Source organism: Mandrillus leucophaeus, unplaced genomic scaffold (assembly GCF_000951045.1).
Source record: "Mandrillus leucophaeus isolate KB7577 unplaced genomic scaffold, Mleu.le_1.0 Scaffold621, whole genome shotgun sequence".
Lineage (NCBI taxonomy): Eukaryota > Metazoa > Chordata > Mammalia > Primates > Cercopithecidae > Mandrillus > Mandrillus leucophaeus.
The window spans coordinates 478248-503980 of record NW_012106709.1 but is presented as its reverse complement, the minus strand read 5'-3'; the positions used below and the strand labels follow the sequence as shown (position 1 = coordinate 503980).

Genomic DNA, 25733 nt, shown 5'->3' with positions numbered 1-25733 from the left:
CCCCCGAAGATCAGGTCTCCACCAGCCTTTCCAGCCCAGTCTCTTGTTGCTGCTCACCTTGTGCTTCACACACCATGAATGCACCATGTTGTCTGAAATTTCCTCCTCACACACCATACCTGGTGGGGCCTCTGGGTTTTCTTTATCTTGCTGTTCTTTCTGCCAGAATGTTGTTGTTTACCTGACTGACATGGACTCAACTTTTGAGGCCAGAGTCACACATTATTTCCTCTCAATAGCCTTTGCTGACTCCCCCTATATTTGGTGCCTCTTCTCCAGGGTCCAATTACTCCCAGTATCACTTCTGTAAGAGCATTTAATACATCGTGAAGTTATTACCAATTCACTTGTCTGTCTCCCATCATTATTCTGTTAGCTTCTCTATTGTCAACATTTAGTCTAGAGCTCAGAACTGATTCTCAATGAATATTGGATGGAGAAACCCCTAACTCCTTAGAGCTGATGAAACACTGGAATACTGTACAGATAAAAGCCTGAGCTGGTGCTTCTCCTCTAAGTGAGCCTTGGGCTTTGTGGTACCAAAACTATATCGTTCACTTAAAAAAAAAAGTCATTCTTACTTTAAATAATTAACGCCGATGTTTCTAATGAAGAGATAGAACAAGTGATTGAAATGTTCAGTTTTTCTTTTTTTAATACCAAAAATGTACAAAAATAACCTAAGATGATTGTGCAGAAAGTTGTGGCAGATTTGAATCACTTTATTTACTTTTCAGAAAATTGTCAATTTCTGCTGACACTTGATTTCTTAATCTTAGGTACCAAGAAGCTTGCTGAATTTCTAACATCTAAATAATTTGACCATGGTTATGTTTGAACTCAACAGTAGATAACCACAGTTAAATGTGCACGATACCTCCCTTTTGCTTCTTACTAGAATTTGAATAAATTCCTGTCAAGAAATCCCGTTAATGTATATGGTTCTAATGATCAGTTTGCAAAGTAACTCATTTAGAAAATGTGAAATGAAGAACAAAGTCTTCCGCTCTTGTCTCATGATGTGATTTCACTGAGTGTATGTTCTTGCATGATGAGCAAATGATTGTCATCCCCAAAAGTCTCAAGGGACATGGATGTCATCTTAATAAAGAAATTAAAAGGTACATCTTTTCATGAGAAACCATGTAAATTCTTGACCTGTCGCAGAAAATAGTTCTCTAATTGGTTTTGTGTGGTGGTGCAGCGGAATCGTTTTCCCTAGATGTCAGCCCAGCAAAGCACCACTGTACATCATTGTCAGCAGCTAGTGAAATCTTCCTAATAAGAGGGGGGATATGTGCATGTGGCCATCCTCATAAAGTACAACGTTGACTCTTATTTCACTCTCCCAACTGATATTTGCAGCTTGAGATTAAAAAATTCTATTGTAAAACAAGCTAAACACAGAGATTAAAAGCTTCTAATTATGAAAATTGTTAAAATTCAAATTTGTCTCTTTTTTGGGGGAGACAAGTTCTCCTTTTGTCACCCAGACTGGAGTGCAGTAGCATGATCATAATTCACCACAGCCTTAAATTCCTGAGTTCAAGTGATCCTCCCACCTTGGCTTCCTGAGTAGCTGGGACCACAGGTGTGTGCCACCACACCTGTCTAATTTTTTTTAAGGTTTTTTGTAGAGATGGGGTCTCCCTATGTTGCCCAGGTTGGTCTTGAACACCTGGCCTCAAGTGACCCTCTGGCATTGGTTATATTTTTTTATGGGACATTTCTATGCCAAGCAGCCAATTTTTGTGAGATATATATATATACACACACACACACACACATATATATATATATATATATATCTTTGTATAGCACCAAATATCTGAAATGAAAACATCAAAATTCGGTTTATAATGATCCAGATGTCAAAACTTTTTGTTTGACATTAGGATGAATGACTGAATTTTTAAAAAACATCTACGAATATACTTTGAATTGTGTAGCTTTACCTTCCTAAAGAATTAATTTTAAAGGAAGTGGAAAGGCTACTAAGGTGTAAAATCTCTTATGCAGGTTATACAGGAATGCTAGAGTTAATATTGTAAGGCCAGTTAGCTCCTAAAAAGGGAAGAGAATGAAATGATTGGCAAGGAAGATATCAAAAATTTTGACCTGACTTCAAATTTACTGCATCTAAGAATGATTTATATTGTATTTTTCTTGCAGATATGGCCCCACTTTGACATTTATGTTTTAGACAAATGCAAACTCTGAAATTCTTTAAATCAATATTTCATATCAACTGCTGACAGCATTCTCTTCTTTTTGGAAAACATGGAAAAGGGTGTTGTTTTTACCTCGTGATCTTTGTAAACTAGGTAACATGCCTGCTGACACTGGTCATTCATTTACATAAAATCACCCTGGAGCAAAAGTTAATGTTGCTGCAAGAATACACAGCCTTCAGAATACCTTTTCAGAAAAGTTCCTTTGTTAAGAAATTTAAATTCATTTTATGAATGTATATGAGTTTTCCTAACTGTCTGATTAAAGATCACAAAGAAACTCTGGTTTTGCATCTCACATTAGCAGATGGTGGACAGATGGTTTAAATTAATATTAATTTTGGAAAACTTAGCTTAAATTGTTTATACTGAAGATTAAAAGTTGGAAAGCCAGCTAACATCTCCAGGGTTATTAGTACTTCCAAACCCACATGAAAAGTAAAATCCGGAAAATCAAAATGTCTTCTTCTGAAGCAATTCACATGTCAATCAAAAAGATAGTAGGTAAAACATAATGCCTTGATGTTGAAGGACACTGAAATAAGAATGAGAAAGAGAAAACACAGATCCTAGGGTGGAAAGAGCCTTGAAAGGAGTAAGATTAGATCTACAGAAAAACAAAGCTAATCAGTACTGATTTTTATAAAGAACCGATATACAAACAACTGCTTACATTTTTTAAAAGCAATTTATTAGTAATTGGTTGCTAACTTGAACCATTTTGTCCACATTCAACTTTTATTCCTTTTATTTGAAATTAACTTCATTGTTTTTTTCCATACCCTCATTCCCAAGAGGGTGGGGATAGGAGAGAGGAGGAAATAGAGACAGAGAGAGAGAGAGGGAGAAGGAGAGAGACAGAGAGAGAGAGAGAGAGTAAGAGAGAATGAATGTGTGTATTTGTAATGATTGTAGACAGAACAAAAAATGTAACATGTATACAGCCTCTACTTCAGTAGGCCCAATAACAGGTAGCTCATGCTGTCATGTCTGAATATGTTTTTCTCTTTCCACTTAGATTTAGATTAACATAGAAAATTGTAGAAAAAATTCAAAATATTCTCTAAATATTGTGTGTTTTACAAATTGAATCTTTTATACACTCTGGTAATATTAGGGAATAATTTAAAATAACCCCAAAGATATTTAGCAGAATCCTTTTATTTAGTGAAAGGAGAAAAGTATGAATCACCACCTGTGAAAATACACAACTTTGCCTAAAATTATATATTTTGCAAAATAAGAGAATTGATTTTTTTTCAATTACTTGTCAGGCAGATGCTGGCAATTTTATCTAATTAAGTGGCTATGATAAAGCAGGTGTCATAAAATATGCTTAAATTGGGTTGAATCCTTTTTGCTCTCCCCAGAGCACATACACATACACAAATTTAGTTTACCTTGTAGGAGACAGCTTTAGGATCTGACCAGAATGAACAGCCACTTCTAGCTTTACTGGCATCCTAGATCCACTCACATTATTGAATTAATCAAGGGGAAAATGAGTGAATACAATTTAAGTCATCTGAGTCATTTTTAGAAAATAAATCATAGCACATGTATATTCATGTATATTAAAAACTTAAGTTGTGTTTCAAAATTGTGAAACAAAAACATATTCATCTGTTTCTAGGATTAGGTTGAAAATTACAACTTAAAGTATAATAATAATAAATTAATTTAAAAAAAAAAAGAAAATTACTTCAAAACTTTATTTGAAATCTCTTGCACCAAACTGAATTAAATTTCTATGATGCCATTTGAGTTACCACAAATAACAAGTGAGAAGTTGTTCCACTAACAAAGCAACACACACACACACACACACATACACACAGACTCAAACAGGAATAATGACATGAAAATAATAAATAAGTAGATGTTAATGTTCTTAGGATCATCTAAAGTTTATGCCTGTTCTGTACAGGAAAGACATTAAATGTCATTATTGATTACTACCTGCGTGATATTTCTAATTAGAAGGAATCTTAAAACAGCACTCTAGTGAGAAGACAAAGAGTAGTGCATGGTGAGTAACTTCTCATCAAGGGTCTGCCACTGAAAATGGCAGCATGATCTTGACCCTTAACATCTCTTGACTTTCTTCAACTTTATCAGCTGATAAATGCAGAGGGTAAGCTAGCAATTCTCCAAGGTCTCTGCCAATTTTGAGAGACAAACTATAGTATGACTGTGTTCCTCAAGATGCCTACTTATAAGAATTACTTGAGGACCTTATCAAAAAGGACACTTGTGGGAGCCCCTCCAAGCCTTCTGAATCAAAATCTTGCAGTAATCTGTATTTTTTGCAAGCATCCCAAGTTTTTAAATCGATGTTTGGGTAACACTGATATGTGGAAAAGGTAAATGTCATCACCTCAAAGAGACCTTGATGATAACTACAGGCCAACTGAAGCAAACTCCACTTTTTGCTTCCCTTATGCTGTGTTTCACCTCTGCCATGTCACAATCCATAAGGATGCAGTGATTTCTCTGCATCATTGTATCTCGAGACGAAAGGGATCCAACTAAGATTCCGGATCTTAATCAATGTGGTGAATGGTGAATGAATTCCTGAATGAATGGATGAATGGATGTGTTCTAGTTCAGACTCCTGTGTCAGTCACAAGTCAGTATGTGACCTTGAACATGTTATTAAATCTCCCTCATCTATAAAAGTGAAAATGCTGGCATTAGTGGATTTTTGCTAGTGTTGAATTAGACATTTATTTGTGAGTACCTGCTCCATACAGTATGGTCATTTATGTGAGTTAAAATTATTGTATTTGAACAAAACTCAGATGACACCTAAGTATGAAAAAGCTCTTTATGAAGTATAAATACTCAGAAATGGAAGGGCATGTTGCCAATTTGTTTTCTGCTTTACTGAGGGAAAAATAAGAGAAGTATTGAAGTCCAGGGATTATGAGAATATTTAAAGGATATTTAAAATATTCAGGTACTTTAGTTAGAATAAAAATTGGAAGAGTAAGCCATCTTTTTAAAGGTTAGTAAGAACTTCAGGATATTTTACTTCATGTTTCTAGAGTGTTTTCCACCATCTTTCATTTTCAAGGGAAACATGTAGTGTACCTTCGAATAAAATGGATTTGTATTAAACTTTGTGTCTTAGGTATTAGGGTCTTTCTAATTTTGATTAAAATATTTTTAAACTCATGGTGTTTAAATTTCTGTTTTATTAAGAAATGAACTTACATTCTCTCTCTCTCTCTCTCTCTCTCTTTTAGGAAAGTACATAACATTTATCCTGGACCCCTTCCAGTACCAGCTAGTGATAAAAAATCATAAACAATTAAGCTTTCGATTATTTTCTAATAAACTATTAGAGAAAGCATTTAGTATCAGTCAGTTGCAAAAAAATCATGACATGAATGATGAGCTTCACCTCTGCTATCAATTTTTGCAAGGCAAATCTTTGGACATACTCTTGGAAAGTATGATGCAGAATCTAAAACAAGTGTTTGAATCCCAGCTACTAAAAACAACAAGTTGGGACACGGCACAATTGTATCCATTCTGCAGCTCAATAATATTTGAGATCACATTTACAACTATATATGGAAAAGTTCTTGTTTGTGACAACAAATTTATTAGTGAGCTAAGAGATGATTTTTTAAAATTTGATGACAAGTTTGCATATTTAGTATCCAACATACCCATTGAGCTTCTAGGAAATGTCAAGTCTATTAGGAAGAAAATTATAAAATGCTTGTCATCAGAAAACTTAGCCAAGATGCAAGGATGGTCAGAAGTTTTTCAAAGCAGGCAAGATGTCCTGGAGAAATATTATGTGCACGAGGACCTTGAAATAGGAGGTAAGAACTTCTGAATGAGTACTTGCCTAAAACAAAATAATTTACAATAGACCTTTGAAATAAAAAGACAAAATGGTGACCTTGAAAATTTTTTATGCTCTTTCTAATTGGCTAATGATAAAATGTTTTACTCTGATATAACCCTGTATGATAATTTTTTTTTTTTTTTTTTTTTTTTGCTGAGGTGGTAAAACAAGATACTTAATGGTGATAATGAGAAAGAGTATAACTAAGCTGCATTTACTCCTCTTATCTCATCCCCCAGCACCCCGCCCCCCCATACACATTACATTTTAAACTATTCTCATTAAGCAGAAAATTAGACTTCAGAAGCCTATTGGTTCTCATTAGCATGCACTGATCCTTGGCTGGGTCTGTGTCCTAACATCTTTTAATTAGCACACTGCAAATCTAATCAGTGTAATAAACGCTATTAATCTTCCTTTTCACTTATTTTCTCCCAGCACATCATTTAGGCTTTCTCTGGGCCTCTGTGGCAAACACTATTCCAACTATGTTCTGGGCAATGTATTATCTTCTGCGGCACCCAGAAGCTATGGCAGCAGTGCGTGACGAAATTGACCGTTTGCTGCAGTCAACAGGTCAAAAGAAAGGGTCTGGATTTCCCATCCACCTCACCAGAGAACAATTGGACAGCCTGATCTGCCTAGGTAATTTATTTTTATCTGTTATGAAGAGAAGAAGGTACCTCTCTGCAAACTCAGTTTATCACTCATAGCTGTTTACCAAGAGGTAGAGGACACAGCTGCCTAATTGACATAATAACACCCATTTACATCAATTATAAATTATGTAGTTTATAGCCGTAGATACTCTCATTGCATGTAAACATTAAGGCCTAGGTAATTAACTATGCAAGGTATGCAAAAGGCTAAACCAAAGCTTTGCAATTATTTGAAAAAAAGTTTATGCCTATTAAATCATTTGATTCTGAGCATCTGTTGATGTGCTAATGCTTTCCAACACTGCTGCACTATCTTGTCAAGAAGTATTTAGGGATTGAAAAGGAAAGTGTTGCAAAAAAGACACCCTGTGTGCAAATTATATTTCTTGCCTAAAATGATGTCTATATTTTCAAGCACAGGTTAGACGTTTTATGGAGTGTGTGATCCTCAAAAACATACAAAAAAAGTTTTCCATTGGAAGTTCATTATTTAAACCCACAAAAAAAATAAAAGAAGGAAAAAATAGAAAAGAAGAAAGGGAGGAGGGAGGGAGGGAAGGAAGGAAGAGAGAAAGGGAGAAAAACAAAAGGAAAAGCAACAACTACAAACTATTCCTGTGAAACATTGATATTTTATAAAATATTCACTGACTCGTGAGATATACATGGTCACTATTTCAAATATGTTTGAGGCTGGTAGTGACTAAGGTTGTTTTGTATTTCTACATAGGCCTGTACCTCAATGACTGGAGCTTTTAATCGCAGCAGATTTCATTCCCCTTTACTACTTTGAGAAGGCTGTTCACTACCATTCCCTGATTGAACTTCTACTGCCAAAGTTAAATTCCATACCAATGAGTTATTCTCTATTCTTTCTGTATTGACATTTCATCCTGCAGTATCCTTTAGGGTGCAATATTCCAAGTTTCTTTGGACAAATGCAGGAACAAATGTTCACATATTTCTGTTTATTCCTTTGACAATGTAGGCAAGCATTTTAGTCTATGTTGGTCTCAATTTTTTATCTTTTAAATATGTTCCAGGTTATTTAATGGGAACTTTCAGGAGCAAAAGTCCTCCCAGGTTTGGTCAGTGTTCACCATCAGTGGCCATTTAAGAAAATGGTCCAAGTGTTCTAGAGATTGTTCTCACTTCTTAGGCTAAGGCCCATTGAGACAATGCCAGAAAGCATGCCTTATACTGGCAGTCAGTTAGGAAAAATGTGTTGCCTTGTAGTTTGTGTCTTTAGCATAGGTTATCAAATACATTTTATATTTTGTTTAAAAAAAAATCTCGACATTACTACAATACAAATGCTCTTTTATTTTTCTTTGCAGAATTATTGGGGAACAAATACGGAACATTTGTGTAAATTTTGGGTAGTTGCTCCACTTGCATACACAGTATTTTCTGGCATATTTATAATTTCTATGAAGATCTAGGTTGCATTTCCCATATATTCAAGCAGTTTCCCTTGCATTTTGTGAATAAGATGACACATATTGGGAAGTAAGGCAAATACACTAAAAGGAATATGTGTTTGTGTTCTGTATAGTTATTACTCTTAAAAAATCTAGTTGTAATTCATCCACTCTCTTTTTACTTTCAACTTTTTGCTATTAAAAAATCATTTTTAAATTTCAGTATTAAAGCAGAAACATTTAAATTTATTAGACCAGAAGAAATGGCAGATTCCAGAGTTATAATCTGAGTCCATTTAAGCCCATAGCTAGAGCTAGAGATTTTCACTGTTGGATCCCTCATAAATTTACAAGTCTCCTGTCATTGATGAATGAATAAAAACAACAAAAATCCCAAGCAAGTTTAGATCCACCTAGATAAAGGCAGTACCTTCAGCAGTCTGGATGGTTCATCACGACCTCGGTTACCAGCAGAGGCCAGTGCTGTTCATTACGAGAATTTAAAATGATGGGGCCGACTGTGATCTAGAAAATAATGTGTATGTTTTTTCTTTCAAAAGATAGAAGGTTTATGCAGATCAGAGCAAACTTATATGTGAATTAGTTACATAACAAATAACCTCTGCAGATAGTCATAGCTCAGTTGTATTTCTCCGTATTGAAAGAGCATGAACTATATGTGCAAAGGCAAGACGTACACAAATATTTACCACGTGCCATGTGGTATGTGTGTATGTGCTTATTCTTCTTGTCTTCTTTAGGAAACAGTTTTATGTAGTTTAAATGCAATGTCTTAAAAAAATTAAACTTTTATCATTATAAGAGGAAAAAAGATAACAATGACAAAATGATTGCTGTACTTTTTCCAGGAAGTAGGATTTTGGCACTCTTACAGCAAAGAGAAAAGATGTTCTTCTTTTTACAGAAATTTTGCATGTCAGCACACTTTGATTATAAAGCAGAGTTGAGAAGGAACTGCCAAAGTCTGTTTAAGTAATTTAAAGCAATCATCTGCTGTAAGAGGTTATGATAGTTTTGTCCTTTTTTCAATGCTCTTGAGAATCTCTCTTTAAAACTATTCTACTCTTATTTTAGGCAAGGAAAACAACTCTATGTTTTTTCTATATTTATGTATCTTGTTAAGATTCTGCTTATCGTGACCTCAGTAAAACATTTTATCTATTAATAATTAGTTAAGATCTCTATAATTACATTTAAATGAAAATTTAAAATAAGTTGGTAGATATGAGGTTTCAGTAACTGTTACTTGGCACTTAAATCTCAGTAGGAAAAAACTGCTGATAGAATGGAAGTTTGAGAAACTCTGAGGGAAAAGTAAGAATTTTTCAGTTATCCCAGAAAAAATCTGGGGTGGAGTTAGTATTTAGAACTGCAGGTTTTAGATATAGGAAAAAGAAAAGTATAAAAGATAATTCAGAAAGACAAGGATAAGAAAAAGAGATAATGCAAGGAGTAAAAGCTCTCAAAATTGGAATTTTGATAAATCAGTTGCAAATAACCTTGATGAATACCACTTCTTAATGGTTTATTTGAATAACAGATAAATAACTTAGTATAATGGTACACGGTATAGGCTCAATAAATGTTATCTGTTGTTATCACCAAATGACATTTAACCTCTGCGATGTCCCTATGTAGTTTATATTGTTTTCTTCATTTGCAATTATTTATGAACATCATGCTCAAGTCTACCTTACCTCATAGGAGCGCTCTTTTGATGACTCACCGGTGAAAAGAGCAAACATACTCTAGAATGTCAAGGTATATTAAAACTGTCACATGGCTCGGGTGAATTGCAGACACCTAATGTTGTTCAGTGACATATTCTCAAATTGAGAAAAGTTGCAAACATGGTCCAGTTGTGGGATATTAAAGTAAAGGGAGATGCCTTAAAACTGGAACTGGGCAAAATCTATAATACTTTTTTTAAAAAGAATATTATAAGTTACAACTCTAGAAGTGTGAGCTTGCAGTGAGTCCACATCGAAATTTGATGAAAGATTTGAAGCCAATTGTGAGTAGTTGGTGTGGGACGGGAATACAGAAAGGAAAATACTAAGGTCCTTTAATAACAAATAATAATGCTCATTAGATGCAATCCATGTTAAATATATTAACGATTTCAATATTCCAAAGTAATCTTATAGACATTGTTTCATGTCATCATCACCAGGATACTCTGGAGGACAGTGACAGCTATTATTTCGTCACTTTTACAGATGAGAAAATTCTCAGGGTGCTAAATACCTCATCTAAGATCATGGAGTTGATAAAGGAGAAAGGCAGGTCTTTAACTCAGGTTTTCTGACCATACCCATGCTTTTCCCCTCAGGTCTGTCGGATACCAGAGCCCTTGAGATCTTTTTTCATTATCCCAGCTGACAGGGGAGAGGAATTCTTTGTATCTCAGTTCTGCAAAGTCAGGCATGATGTGCATGTGGGCAAGATCAGGCAGCATGGGCCAGAGGATCATACAGTTGGCTGAATTTTTAGCTTCAAGATAAGATATTATGAATGATAATATTAATAATTATTTGAATATGTGCCTGCCACTGTGTTGTTTTATGTATATTAGGTTATTTAATTGTCAAGTATTTTTATTCAATTATTGAATAATGAGGTTCAGAAACATGACTTAACTAACGCAAGTCATACAGCTAGATAGTGGCAGAACCAGAAGTTGATGCCAGATCTAACTTTAATGCCTACCTATAATGACCGTCACCTCAGAAAAAAATGCTCTAGAAATGGACTGGAGACCTTGACCACTATTTTTTATAAGATATGTATTACTGATTCTCAAATGCAGTTGGGTTTAAGGATAAGGGTAGAGCTAGAGGTTCACATTAGAATCTTGTGTGTATTTTTTTTAATATAAGTGAACTTTTTATTTTAGAATAGTTTCAGATTTATAGAAAAATTACAAACATAATAGAGAGCATTCCTGTATACCCCCTCCCACAGTTTCCCTTATGAACATTTTACATTAGTGTGGTATATTTATAAAGATTATGGGTGTTATTGTGAAAAAGCTCATTTGAATATTATAAAATAATTGTACATTCGAAAGCTTAAAAGTTTACATAATTCAGACAATAGTGAAGTTTAACAACATCCTCTCTTCTGATGAGGATTTTCAGAAGATATAACTTTAGGAACTTCTAACTGGAGGAAGTGGGGGAAGGATATTCTACAAAGAGGTTCATCAGAAACTCAGGGATGTAAATAGTGAAAATTTTCTATCTAATATAAGGAAACAGCAGTTAAAAAGTGAAAAATAATGATTTTGATGTTCATCGGATTTTCAGCTCAGCACAAAGCTAAGGTGGTTAGATAATATAATGAATGCTGGAAACAGAATGTGAAAGGATTGAAAAACAACTTTAATGAAAATGCAAATTATTGTATTTAGATCTAAATATCAACTTTGTAAGAATAGGATGAGAAATGTGACTCAGCAGAAAAGGGTTTACAGCAATAGTTCTCAGCCTTGATTGCTCATTGGAACCACCTGGGAGGCTTTAACCACTTTGCATACCTTGCCCTACCCTTAGAGATTCTGATTGCATTGGTCTGGGGTGCAGGCTGATGGCTTTAAAAGCTCCCTAGATGATTCTAATGTGCAGCCAAGATTCAAAGCCTCTAATTGAAAGGTTTTAGTTAATGCAGTGGTTCTGATTCCATTAGACTGGAATGGGGCATTTATTTTTTTAAACAATCCCAGGTGATTCTAATGCGCATCCAGGGTTGCTGATAATCTCTGGGATATCAGAAAATTTAAAACAATAGTGATATTATTTCAAAAATCTGTTGCTCCTCTGCTAGCAGGAAATAGTAATAGAAGCATGGTGTCTAGGGACAGAAATTAATAATTCTCTACTTTTCCAACTAAAATAGTACACACCTGGTTGTGCCAAGTCTTAAGAGGCAGATTGACTAGTTGAATTCATCCAGTATGGCAAAGGCTAAACAATGTATCATCTCTGACACACAATTAGAAAATGGCGTGATAGTTGTCTTTACATACTTGGAAAGTGTTGTTATGTGGAAGAATGATTAGACTTTTTTGGCCTGTGTGTTTTATAAAGGGTGGAAATTAAAAGGAGGAAAATTTCACTTGAATATGAAAACTAGCTTTCTACTAAAATGGGCTTTCTGAATGCTACCATTGGAGTTATCCAGTTAGAAAATGTGTAGTATCAAATTACCAAAGGAGTAGATTTTAAGTGTTCTCACCACAAATAACTGATCAGTATGTGAGGTAATTGCATATGTTAATTATTTGACTTAACCATTCCAGAATGTATGTGTATTTCCAAACATCAAGTTGTACACCATAAATATATCCAATTTTTATTTGTGAATTAAATAAATAAATAAAAGCAACTGTGCAATATCTTCAGTAGGATCTCGGGAGCATTCCTGTTTATATGTATCTTCCAACTTTGAAGCACCTAGATTGCATTGTCCATGAAGTCCAAGTCCATGTGCTGTGTTCCTTTTTCACACCAGCAACAGTGGCTCAGTGCTCCGAGCAGAGTTGGGCCTTAATAAACATTTATGGAATATATGAACGCTGAATTTACATGTCTGTATTTTATCTGTGAACCAAAGACTGTGTCTGAGATGCAGAGTGAAGATAGGCATTTGTACCAATTCAGATTTATTTTTAATCTTACTTAAGATATACAATTGTTGAGCCAAAGATTAATTATTTTGCCTCAAATTATATGATTATCACAATTTCTTATTTAACTTCTCAACTGTCTTGAAGATAGTTATGTAGAAATGCACACACACACACTCACACACACACACATCATGAGCTTCACTCCATTCCATCACACCTTCCAGAGCACACCACCTCCATATCCAACCCCTCTCCCCCTTTTACAACCACCTTCTCTTTAAGATCACCCAGTGTTCAGCCCCAGTGACTGCAGCAGGGCCTGGCTGTTCATTTCACTCCATCCATTGCTGCTATCCTCTGATCACCATGGCTAATCAAATGGCATGCCAGCCTGCACCAATCATTAAGATGACCCAAATTAACAGCCTGGCCATGTCACAGTACATTCATTCCACATATACAGACAGGGCCTAAGTGTGAGGCAGAAACCCAGATATGCTTATTTGTTTTTGCATTGTAACATGCATGATTGATTGTCATGAGCTGCTTTAGTGCTTTGAATCTGCAAATGAGAATCATCCGTCCCTTATTAGAGCCAGAATTGAGAACTGAGAGCAAAAGAGAACATGTATATGCCTTTTTTAACCATAATTTTTTATTTGTTATTTTCCTTCACAGTTGTGTTGTAAAAGACTTTAGCTCAAGACATTCCCTGGCATCTCACTTAGAAGGGATACTTAACCAAAATAGTTTTGTATTCTGAAAAGAGAAAGAAGTCTTCCCTAGCCAGGTGAAGAATGTAGTGCATGCTCTGAATTGTGAGATCGTAGAGGGAATTTTGTAATCCAATTTCCTAGCGTATACCGGTCAGTAAAGCTCAGTTCTTAACAACTCACAGGCAGCCTTATCTTAATCACAGTTGCAGTTGTTGGCACCTTGCGGTGCCTGGTGTAAATTTTATCTCAAAATATTTGCGTTCTTGATGGCCATTTTTCGACAATGCATTCTAATAATTAGAGTCCTAGTACCTGCTAAATGTTAGTATAAATTAACAATCCATTATACACAATAAGTTTTATAAAACATTTACAGATAGAGATCTTCTTTAATTAAAATTAACTTCCATGTGAAAGCCAAGTGCATTAATGACTCACAATGACCTTTTATTACCTGCAGTCCCCTGTTTTGGCTGGATGATTGACAGCTTGCTGTTTGGCTACCATGTTGAATTTCAGCTGACAAGACTTTTCATTTTAACTCAATTTGCCCGCCTATCACAAGCTGGTGGCAGGCCAGACCCAAGTCACCCAGCTTTGCCTCAGCAGCTTGCTCTAGTTCTCATTAGTACGCATTTATTCAGTGGAAATTGGAAGACAAATGCTTGAAGGCATGTGAACTAAGTATAGCAAATTAGGTTTAAAGACTGAATATTTATAAGTATATGGAAAGTTTTTTTTTTAATTCTAGAGCGAATTGAGAACTGAGTGCTAGCTTTGGTATAAAAGAAATTAAGATAGAAGGGGGAAGATTCTAAGAATAACAATACTATAAGCTTTTTCTTTCCATTTTGGAAACATGTAAAATCTCTCTGACAACACCTTATCAAATAAAAACCTGGCTTCTCTTTCATGGAGTGCTTGCACAAAGAAGTTTAGCACCTCATGTGTGAGAAGGGGGAAAAAATGAGGGTCATGTTCATTTGTTGCTTGGTTATCCCTTGGTATGCTTTAAATTGCCTTGTTTGTTCGGCACTAGCACAGAAACAGATGTTGCTCTACCGTGCAGGATAATTTACTGTACCTCCTGGTGCAGCATGGAAGTCCTCCCAGGGCCCAGCTGGTCTGTCAGTGGCACTGGCTGCTGTCTGCTCAACTATGACAACTACAAGTAGAGGCTGCAATTTTTTTATTGTGCAGTTGTCATTCTTCTCAACGTATAGCTCTGCCTGCATTTGTACTGGGGCTGGTGGAAAAGCTGCTGGCTTTTGTGTCTGGATGTTATTCTGCAGAGCCATGTAAGCTCTACTCTCCATTGTTGATAATAACGCAACTCATTACTTTTGTCGTCTAATGATTATCGGCATGATCGCTCAGAGCGAGAGCCAACCTCATCTCGCACACATAACTGGTACTGGAAGGTAAAACAGATTTGTCACTTACGATCTGACCGCTAAGCCACACTTTGCGCTCCATTATTGTGATTAACTTCTACATAAGATATGCTTGCCCAATTGTCATTTGTGATACTGCGGTGGGCGCAAGCTGCCATGCTTCCCGAGAGCACATCAGCCAATCAGATTTGACCATGTTATTCGGACTGTTACATGCCTGCTCTGTCACAGCAGCCATCCCACAGTTATTTTGCTTTTGTGTTTCTTCTTCCCACACCCCTACTGGACTTGGGTGAACAGCATTGCTACATATGTCAGCTACCATTTCACACCACAAGCTAAAATGATGCTGTGCTATTGTTGCTCCAACAGAGCCAGCAGCAGTACATGGGAGGCCCACCCTTGATTTTCACCACAGAAACGTTGGTCCTTAGTGCCCTGCCAGCTGAAATCCATCGTGTCAGGTGCCTTGTGGCTATCTGCAGTAGACCCCATGCTCCAAAACCAAAGTTCTTTTCTGGCCTCATCACTAACAAACCGATTTGACTCTGCCTGATTATAATAACGAAGGCAGTCCAAGAGAATATGCACTGCCTCACTGTACGTCACATTGAATCACCACACTGGCCACAAAAAGCTGACCGCAGCCTCATTTCTTTAGACAAATGCATGCTTAAGGAAAAACCTCCTGGGAGAAAGCACCCAAAGCTACATGATAGCCTTATGCAGGCTCTGCATAGATTTAAATTTTACTGAAATAACATTTTATTTTTGGCTGATGCAAGCCCTCACGGATGGGCCTGCCTTTAATAATCTAATAATTGAGTACTCTGTGTTTCAGAGCTTTACCGAACACTGAGAAACTGGGCTCTGTGTGTGTGTGTGTGTGTGTGTGATTTCTAAATTGCAAGTCATAAACACGACCATTTGTTATCATGTGAAGGGGGAAAAAACTCCCATTTGGGGCTTTTTTTTCACATTGCTGATTAGAGAGAATCAAGCTTTATATTCTAGGACCCATTCACGCTGGTGGAAACATAGTCAGTTTTGATTATGAAGGGAGAGATGCAGACCTAGACAGGAGCTACACGCTGATATGCATGCTATCAGAATGATTTATGCAAATTATGCATATTATTCCCAAAGGAATTCCTCCTCAAACTGCCAGGATAAATTGCCGGAAATTAGCCATAAAATCTGTCGTGCTAGGAGCAAAAGGTGAAGGCCATTGGGAAAGCAAGGACATTCGGCTTCTGGAATCTTCCAGGATATGATGGTGCCTGTTATTCTCCCTGGATGCTGAGGAAAATGTGGTTTTCTTCTGAATCCTCTAAAAATGTTTTCCTTTTTAAAATTTTCCAGCAAATGTTGACTCACATTTTATTTACAGCTAGCATAAAAGAAATTAAGTGTTAAGCTGTCTCAGAAAGCACTACTACAATTACTTTACTATTAACTGCCTAAGTGGTTATTAAATGGCTAAGCCTCGCTTTAAAGCATCAGAGTTCTAAAGGTTTGTGGAATGACTCACCAGCTGTGTATTTTAACTGGGATATGGTTTTAATTTCAAACATGTATACCCATAACACAACATTCCTCTCTAGCAGGATCATCCTCTCCTACAAAATCTTAATGACTTTCTGCCCAGGTACAACACTGATGCCTTCTACCTGTGAGATGCCCCTAAGCCTTGCTGGAACCAGAACACCGCCCCTGCTCACATCCTGTGCAAAGCCACCCTTGGCTCCCTCTTGGTGCTCAATGTATGTGATGAAGGAACAGTATCCTTTTCAATCAATGCTATTAGTCATGAGCTTTTATTGCAAACTGAGAGCACTTTTCAGGAACAGCCCTATCTTAATAAGCTATCATTTTTTTTTCCTTCAGAAAGCACCATTTTTGAAGCTTTACGACTGTCATCATATTCAACCACCATTCGTTTTGTTGAGGAGGATTTGACTCTCAGTGCAGAGACCGGGGACTACTGTGTGCGAAAGGGAGACTTGGTAGCCATCTTTCCTCCAATCCTACATGGTGACCCTGAAATCTTTGAAGCTCCAGAGGTAAGTAAACATCAAGCCTATAATTGCTACTTCTTAGATCCTGCAGGCACATTCCTCTTCCATCCCTCTCTCTTCCTTTTGCCACTTTGTTCCAGAAGAGGAAACAGACAGCTTGATGGCTTCTGTTTTTCCTCCTAATAAGAAAGCTTTCCTCTTTACTAAAGTGTTCCCTAAGGATATCTTTGAAAGGTTTCATGATCTATAAAGAGAAATATAGCGATGAGACTAAATGCTAGTTGCTTCAAATGAAATGGACATTGCGCCTTGGCCACTATTACATTTTGGCCAAAATTGAATTTTGCTTGGTGGAGAATTACTGAAAACCATGGAGGGCTAGCTAAGGTGGCTTAGAGAATAAATGATGATAACTATTTTGCTAAGTGTTTCCAAAGTGAGGTTGACTGTTCCAAAGTCAGATAGTATCATTGCTGTAGTTAAGCCCATATACTTTTCCACCTCTTACAAAAGGTATGTGCCCCTTCTTGATCAATTAGTATGGCATTATGAACTTTGAGATTGTAAAGCTGCTGCTCATGGGTGAAGCTCTGAGGGTAATTGTGTCATCTCCTTGTGTTTTTTTCTGAAGCTGGAGTTAATGAATATCAAAGACTGGAAATTAATCCACCCTGGTTCATCCCTTAATACCACTTCAGAGATTCACCACCTGCATGCAAATTGAATGCAGTCCTATTCTGCCTGTATTTTTCAGGAAGTAATGTTGCTGCAGCAGTTTTTGTGTGTAAAATGGCTTTTTTTCAAAGGGAAACTTTGCTGCTCTTTTTGAGCAATTCATAGGTGGACCACCTCTAAATCTAGTTGCTAAGTTAGATGTTTTGCATCCAGGCTGAATTACAATATTGTTGAATTTTGAAAATTAACAAGAAGAGAGCAGATTCAAATACAATTAGAAAATTTGCATTTATTTCAGCAGCAAAGGTGAATGACTTAAGTGTGGGGGAGTGTACATGTAGTTTCTGTGTGTTTCAGAAGGAGCGGGCATTGTGTGAATGACAATAACAAATAGGTTGTAGAGTATTAGCAAGTGAAGGAACATTCTGCAAACAACAAGCTTTATCTCCACTTTTGTAAATATCGGAGGACAAAATTATATACATAAATGGATATTCAATAAACAGGGCAAATGAATAGCCAATATCCAATATCTAGAAAATATTTTTAATTTTTATTTTTATCTACAATTATGCATTTATTTAACTTCAACTTACTATTTTCATTATGTGATTATTCCAGTAGTCATTAAGTTTATTATTCATATCATGATAGTAAAATTAACGTTAGTGTTATCAAGAAACAATAAATGTTTACCAGATTACCGCTGTCTTTATATCACTATGCTTTGGACTCCTCTTATTTCCTACCCTCATGATGGAAAATACCTTGATTTAGACTTTTAGGAACTTAAAACTAAAAGTTAAAAATCGAAAGTATGCTAACTTATATTTTTTTCTTTTGGAATACTCAATAGCAATGCCCAGACTTTACATAATAAATCAAATAGTAATCAGAAGGGCTTGCCTCATACAAAATCTGTGGCAGAACAAAATTGCAATATTGTGAATACTGATTTAGCATCATTAGAGTAGCTTTAACTTGAGTTGATGAACGCTTTCTATTATTTACTAGATTTAACATTAGCCAATTATGCCTGACTAATTTTAAAATAAACTAGCTAATTTATTGTCACACCATTGTTTCCTTGAAATTAGTTGGAGAATGCTGATAATTCCTGGCACAGAAAAAAAATGATATAGCTCAGAAACAGTTTTATAGAACTTGGGAAGGTCTTATTCATTCTATAAACATTTTCTGAGTGACTACCACTCTCAGACATATCGATTATTCCTTTGTTTCTTAACAACTTCATATGGCAATAAGTAGATGCTATAGATGTCCTTAAAATAGATGCCCATCCCAAGCCACCATATACTGACAGTAAAGAAAAGGAGATAGTTCTAGAAAAGTCTACCATGAGCCATTTGTTGCTGAGAGCATGGTTCAGGAGCTCATCAGAGACACATTCATCACTACCTGCCTTTTGTATCCAACACACCTTAAATGAGAAAACCAAGCCTCAGATGTTGATTACAGGCAATAGGTGTTAGGCCAAAAATATAAGGAAGGCAGATACAGGGATAATTATTCTTGGAAGACAGAGAGACAAAAGCCTCAGCAGAACATAGATTCTCCCAGCCCAACAAGGCATGGTTTCAGAATTTCCAAGCTCCAAAAGACTCTAAAATTTGGCATTCCAAAGACAGGCCATGGTCTTCCATCATACTTGAGAGCTATTGGATCTGCATCTCCCTATTCCTGGAATGCCCCTTCTTATTTGTGCACCCAGAAGGCTCCAAATTACTCCACAGGAATCACCTAATCACCTCTTCGTTGACAGTGTGCTGATTTCCACCTCATTCCTCAGAGAATTTGCCATTGCTCACACTGTGGCCTGTGTGTACCCTTGTTGTGGGGTATAACACACAGTATTTTGCAATTATTTATTTACTTGTCCTTGCTTCCATATGCTGTAAGCTCTAGAAGAGGAAGGACTATGTCATTCCCATCTCTGTATTATCAGTGTCTAGCACACAGGAGGCTGTACACATAAGTTGAATAAATAAGGGGATGCTTGGATAGATAAATGTACTTAAAGTGAAAATATGCTTCAGTTATAATTTTAAATCAGGACAGATATTGCACATTAACATATGTACTGGGCCTAAATAGATCAAATAAAGAAGTGATTTGTGTATAAATATAGCAATAGTATTGGGAGTGTTAAGTACTGTGGCAAAAGGAGATGCCAGGAGACATCTAAATAGGACCGCTGGCTACTTCTGAACTAGCCTTCAGCTCTTGCAAGCATTTAGACCTAGTTTGGTGAAGTCATTTTGATTTTTTATTTAAAAGAACCTGAAAAAATATACTTTTGGGTGAAGGTCTGAATTTTTAAATATTTGGAAAAATGAAGTTTAAAATACAATATGGGATAAATAAAAGGTGTTTTGGGACTCAATTGAGCCTATAAGCTGCCAACATGTACCCTCTATATTAGGAATTATTCTTTCCCTGAATATTGGTTGCTTAACTTATTGTAATGTTAGCCATTCAGGTGGCTCAGTAGTAAATAGTGATGATTTCTTTTCAGCCACACAAGATACAGAACTGGAGCTATATAGAAGCTCCATAGAGAAGACCAAATCTAAATCTGTTCATTGGCTTTCCTAGGTCCAGAGGTGCTGAGGGATAAAGGGAGACATGGTGACATTGTGGGGCTCATAGGGAGAAAAGATCAGACATTTAAGGTGGCAATGCATTATGTAACCATGTAGGTAAAGAAGCATGGTGAAGTAACAATGTAATTCCAAAGCCTTTGGAAGATCCCCCAAAAGCTCTGAAGATGAAAGATCTTCTTTGTTTAACCTAATGCAATTCTGCCCTATCTACTTCTTAGAGTTGTAGAGATAATAAAATGATTAATAAATTTGAAAGCCCTTGAAAAAAATTCTAAATCACTAAAAGAATTGTGGTACCAATTATTATTTTGATTATTGCCACTGTTCTTAGAATGACATGACAGATGAGGAGGTACTCTCAATAAATTTTTATCTGTATTGCCAAATGGAATAGAGATTGTGCAACTAGTAGACTTAAAGGAAACAAACACATATCAATTATTTACTACCTAGAAATCACTTTGATGGGTATAGTGAGTGATAAAGAAATAAAAAGGCCCCTTCCCCTACAAGCTTGCTGTATAGGGACTCACATAGCTAATTTCTCATAGTCAGGTGCTTCCTATTGAGAAAAGGTTTTTGCCATACCAACAAATTCACAATTCTACTTACCATATTGGAACTATCAGTGTGCTGGTAAACCAGGGCTCTGAGCCCTGATTTGTAGTGTTTGTCAATTTTCATGGTATAAACTACCCCCTTGGCCAATTTCATGTTACTAATGTGAAGACCCTAAACACAGAGTCAGGAAGAGATGTGCACACTCTGACAAGCTGGTCAAACTGTCTGCAGCACACTGCCAATTTGAACCCAAGTCATGAAGATAAAAAGGGACTTCTGTACTCTGCCATCTTGCCTCCAGGGGCAACAGTGTAGCCCCTTAGCCATCCATTCAAAACACTGACTTTTTTTTATTATAAGAAAATCATATCTTTTGTCTAATTTATTTTCCCATACCCAAAATTATGAATTGAGTGGATTCAAGACATGATCCTATTGTGTGTCACCTACTTCAGCAAGACCATGTTTTATGCCTTGTAACTTCAATGCTTTACATACAGGAAGTGCTCCAAAAAAATCTGTTGAACTGAACTAAACATAGTATTTGGAGAACACAAATTAGGGTGTTATGCAATCTTCCTTTGTCACGAATACCAAAATCTTTTCTCTATCCAGAAAATTGTGTCCTCTATCCAAACTTGATTTCTAGCGCTTCAATATTATGCAATTTTCTACTATTTGTAAACACTGAATATTCATCGACTCATCATACTCTACATATTTATTTACTCATTCAATATCTATGTTTTCTTCAAAAGCTTGAAAATGGTTTTAAAATATACTTTTTTCTCATGTATTTATTCATTAATTCAACAAACATATATGGAACCTCTACTATGGGAATAGCATTGTGTTGAAGGCTTTACACATACAGAGATAAATAAGAAAATGTGATAGCTCCAAACTCCTAGGCTCTACCATCTCCTGAAGGTTAGCTCTGTCTTTAGCTTGGTAGCAGTTCCAGACATCATAGTCACACATGATGAGGTCCAGAGGAGGAAAGGTAATCAACCATTTCTTTTTGTTTTATTTTCTTCACAAAAAGGGGACTTCTCCTAGATGTCCCCATAGATTTTCCCTTGTAGCACTGACCAGATTGTTTCACAATTCTATCCCAAACCAGTCAGAGACCCGAACAGTGCGATTACCAAGATTAGTGCCTAGACACATTTTATCCAGAACAACAATGTTGAGGAGTCAACTGCAACTATCATTAGAGGAACAATGGGGAACTTCCGTGTCTTATACCTTCTCTTGTGATTTTTCTATTCTCATCCATTTAATTGACTGTCTTTAATTGTGAAGCACCATGCTTATTATGGTCGCTGTAAAGAATTTCAATTAGCTCGATGAATTCCAAGATTAAGTTTTTCCAAATGAATGGATACATCTTGAGCTTCCTGTATGTTTGTTCTGTGTCACTGTGACCCCAGAATCTCAGTGGTGAAATTATTATACCCCGTCCCTTTTCAGCTAAAACAAAACTATATCCCTAGCAGCTGACACAGGCCCTTCTTAACATTGGTTCTTGCTTAGGTTTTCCATGCCTAGGCAATAGGGCAAATTGCAAATAAATTTTAACTCAAAAATATATTTATGCTCCTGCGCCCTTTGAACTTGGTGGTGGTCACAGAGCTAAAGACAGCGGCCATTTCCATTTTAGTTTCATAAAATAAACAACCGAATAGGAATTTCTAAGATGTTTACTATGAGAAAATTGAATAGAATGTCATGGAAACTAGAGGGATGGTGTTACTCGTTGAGTAGAAATTTGAGGGCACTGAATATAAACACTAGCTGAAGGTCATGGGTTAGGAGCACTCCTGCATCATGTGTTGACCATGGGCCTCTCGGAGGTTAGCACATTCATTTTCACAAAGAGGAACCTGAAAACCATGGTGATTTCTAGCTTATGTATGATAACAAGACACTAAAATTCATAATCCAAGCTAAGTTTTCATTTTGCATTTGCTGGCTTAACTAGTGGGGCTACAGTGAGAGGCTTCCTAACAAATCATACCATAGCAAAGCTCACTTAAACTGATTTGGGTTAGGCAGGGAGCTCTTGGATAGAGGGCCAATCTCCTCAGATTGGTCAGCATGAAGGAGGAAGCAGCAGGACTAAGCTCAGGCAAGCAGGCCTGAGTCCCAGGAATGGAAGAAGTTCACCAGGAGAGAGTTATATTTAGTAACCCTATCTCCAGTGACCCTGTATGTCAACAAAGGGTGTCCTTGTTCATTGAGCATTGATTAGATACTGTTTGGATACATCCCAGAGCTATGGTGAAATACGCATTTTAAAGGGCTCAAAATATTTGTCAGGAATTGAGCAGTTATAAAAATGCAGATAAATTTTGCCATTATCATTGCATCCACTTGCAAGTTGGAAGGAAATGGGAACTACTTAGAATTTTTCTAAGCTCAACTACTCTTCAAAATAAGTATTCTACATAAATAAGGACAAACTCAATACTTTTAAAGGAAATGGTTCACTGTCCTTAACAACACTGGCTTTGAGTGAGAAAATTAAATCATTTGTGATGAATTCAGAATCTATCCACATATTGCAAGGTTTTCACCTTAACCTGAAATGCTTTGGATCTGACCTACTTTTTTGCATTTGACTTCATGTAGTTCATATCAAAGTTGTATGTGAGCAAGTCTAATGCTAATGAGCACCAACTACAGGAAATACTTGGTTGTTTCCATGCAAGCCACAGACATTAATTTAATCAATGGCTTAATTCACCATAGGCTTAAATAAGGTCACTCAGTCCCCTCTAAGAAATTCAAGGGAGAGTTGAACCATAACCCTTTGGCAGCAAGGCAAAATTAAGAGGGCAGGCCCAACACCCTAAGTAAAGCAGTCCCATGATTTCCTGTAACAAAGTAATATAACTTATTTATGAAAACACATCAGAAACACCTGCCACCCTAGAGTAAACCCAAAAAGAGCTGATTTTAATAGAACTTTCATGGAAGAAATTAACTACAACATGAAAAAACAAACATTGATTTTGTGGCTTAGCTCCTCTCTAGTGTTTTACCTGAATCTTATTATTTTATATTTGTTTATTCCAAACATCAGCACTGGATCCTAAACTAATAGTTTTCATCTATCAGTAGCTGGTGGGGAAGGGATAAGAGAAACTCAAATTAGGAATCCACAGTTAGGCACACAGTGGCTAGTTAGGATTCATCAGACGCGGGTAACAATGGCGGTCTCACCGGAGCCCTTGCCTTCTATCCAACATTGGTATAATCAAGTGCGCGTATGTCAGGACGCACCTTAGGGAGCAAAAATAGAGATATTGACACTATACTTGGGAAGCTCAGCTTAGGAGAAAAACACAAGCGGAGAAAAAAAGTCATACAGCTTTTTCATATTTCACTTTGATATAGCGGAAGTAATTTCCTAGTAATACTTGAGTTTTTTGAAAGTTCATACTTAATTTGCACCCAGTCAACTTTTTCTGGTGTTCACCTGATTAAAAGGAGCTTTTTAAGACAGGCAGAGAGAGCTAGCAACTTTGTGGACTCGAACTCAAACTATCTCATGTAAAATGTTAATTTTAGCACTGTATTCTTCTTTACAGGAGTTTAGATATGATCGTTTTATAGAAGATGGTAAGAAGAAAACCACCTTTTTCAAAAGAGGGAAAAAGCTGAAGTGTTACCTAATGCCATTTGGAACTGGAACCAGCAAATGTCCAGGCCGATTTTTTGCACTTATGGAAATAAAGCAGTTGTTGGTTATACTTTTAACTTATTTCGATTTAGAAATAATTGATGATAAACCCATAGGACTAAACTACAACCGCTTGTTGTTTGGTATTCAGTATCCAGATTCTGATGTTTTATTTAGATACAAAGTGAAATCTTAGAGAAGCTAAAAGGACAGAAAACAAATCTATCGAAATTACCCTAAACATCCTAAGCTCATCTATTTCTTTTTAATTTCTGCCAATGTAATTGCTTTATTTGTTTAAAAAGTGTTAATTTCTCTTTGATCTGATATCAGTCCAGTTTGTCCTTAGTCACAAAGCCTATCATAATATAAAACAGGATGGTATCATGAAAATGGACATCAAAATCAACTTAAGGGTAAGCTCCAAACAGGGTTGTGGTTATTTTTTTAGTTTCTCCTTGTGATTTTTACGTGTTATAATAAGTGTACCTTCACACCAATAGATTGGGCACTGTGGAATTTAAGTCACTCAAATTATTCTCTAATATGTAAAATTACACTTCAAACTACTAGAAACTTGTGCAGGAAATGGACACAGTGTAACAAAGTCCAAATTCTCACAGAGGAAGGAAATTAAATTTCCATGACTTGCACTGGATGAAAATGTTCCCTTCAAGTATAATATCAATAATACCTATATTTCCAGGATATGTGTGCATTAAATGAGTTTTTTAGTAGACTAAATGCTTCAACTTCACTTCAGTATTTAATCATGCTTAAATGTTCCTCATTACTTTGTATACTATGGCTCGATAGAACAAAATTTCTTGTCATTTAAGACCTTTCATGTCCAAGTTAGATACTGATAAGATTTAATGTATAAGAAAACACAGAACCTATTATATATTCAGAAATTGCCCTAGACATTAGTATTAGGTTTATTATGGGAGAAAATGTTGAAATAACGACGGCATTGATTATAGCATTGGGCTTTAGTATAAACTATAAAGGTTATGCAAACATTGCAATTAATCCTTTCCTCAATGCTTCCATGTATATAAACTGAGAAGCTAGATGTAGTATTTGGTTTTGATGTCTCACCTTTTGGATTTGGAGTTCATGTGTTCTATTTTGAATTACAACATCATGTTATGCAGTGTAATTTCATATGACACATGCAGCATTGTGGTGTGAATAATTCAAAGATTTTTTTTTCAATTGAGACAGTATCTG

At 36.2% G+C, this 25733-nt stretch overlaps 1 protein-coding gene across 1 annotated transcript in view; it reads left to right on the top strand.

The window, feature by feature from the left end:
* The window catches only part of LOC105553988 (25-hydroxycholesterol 7-alpha-hydroxylase), a 196813-nt gene extending 171948 nt beyond the window's left edge, over nucleotides 1–24865 (top strand). Inside the window, exons 7-10 of the mRNA XM_012000203.1 lie at nucleotides 5480–6067; nucleotides 6532–6738; nucleotides 16822–16997; nucleotides 24409–24865. Of these exons, the coding sequence (XP_011855593.1) occupies nucleotides 5480–6067; nucleotides 6532–6738; nucleotides 16822–16997; nucleotides 24409–24696 (1259 nt within the window). The 3' untranslated portion in view covers nucleotides 24697–24865. The remainder of the gene's footprint in view (nucleotides 1–5479; nucleotides 6068–6531; nucleotides 6739–16821; nucleotides 16998–24408) is intronic.
* Nucleotides 24866–25733: the final 868 nt, after the last annotated feature.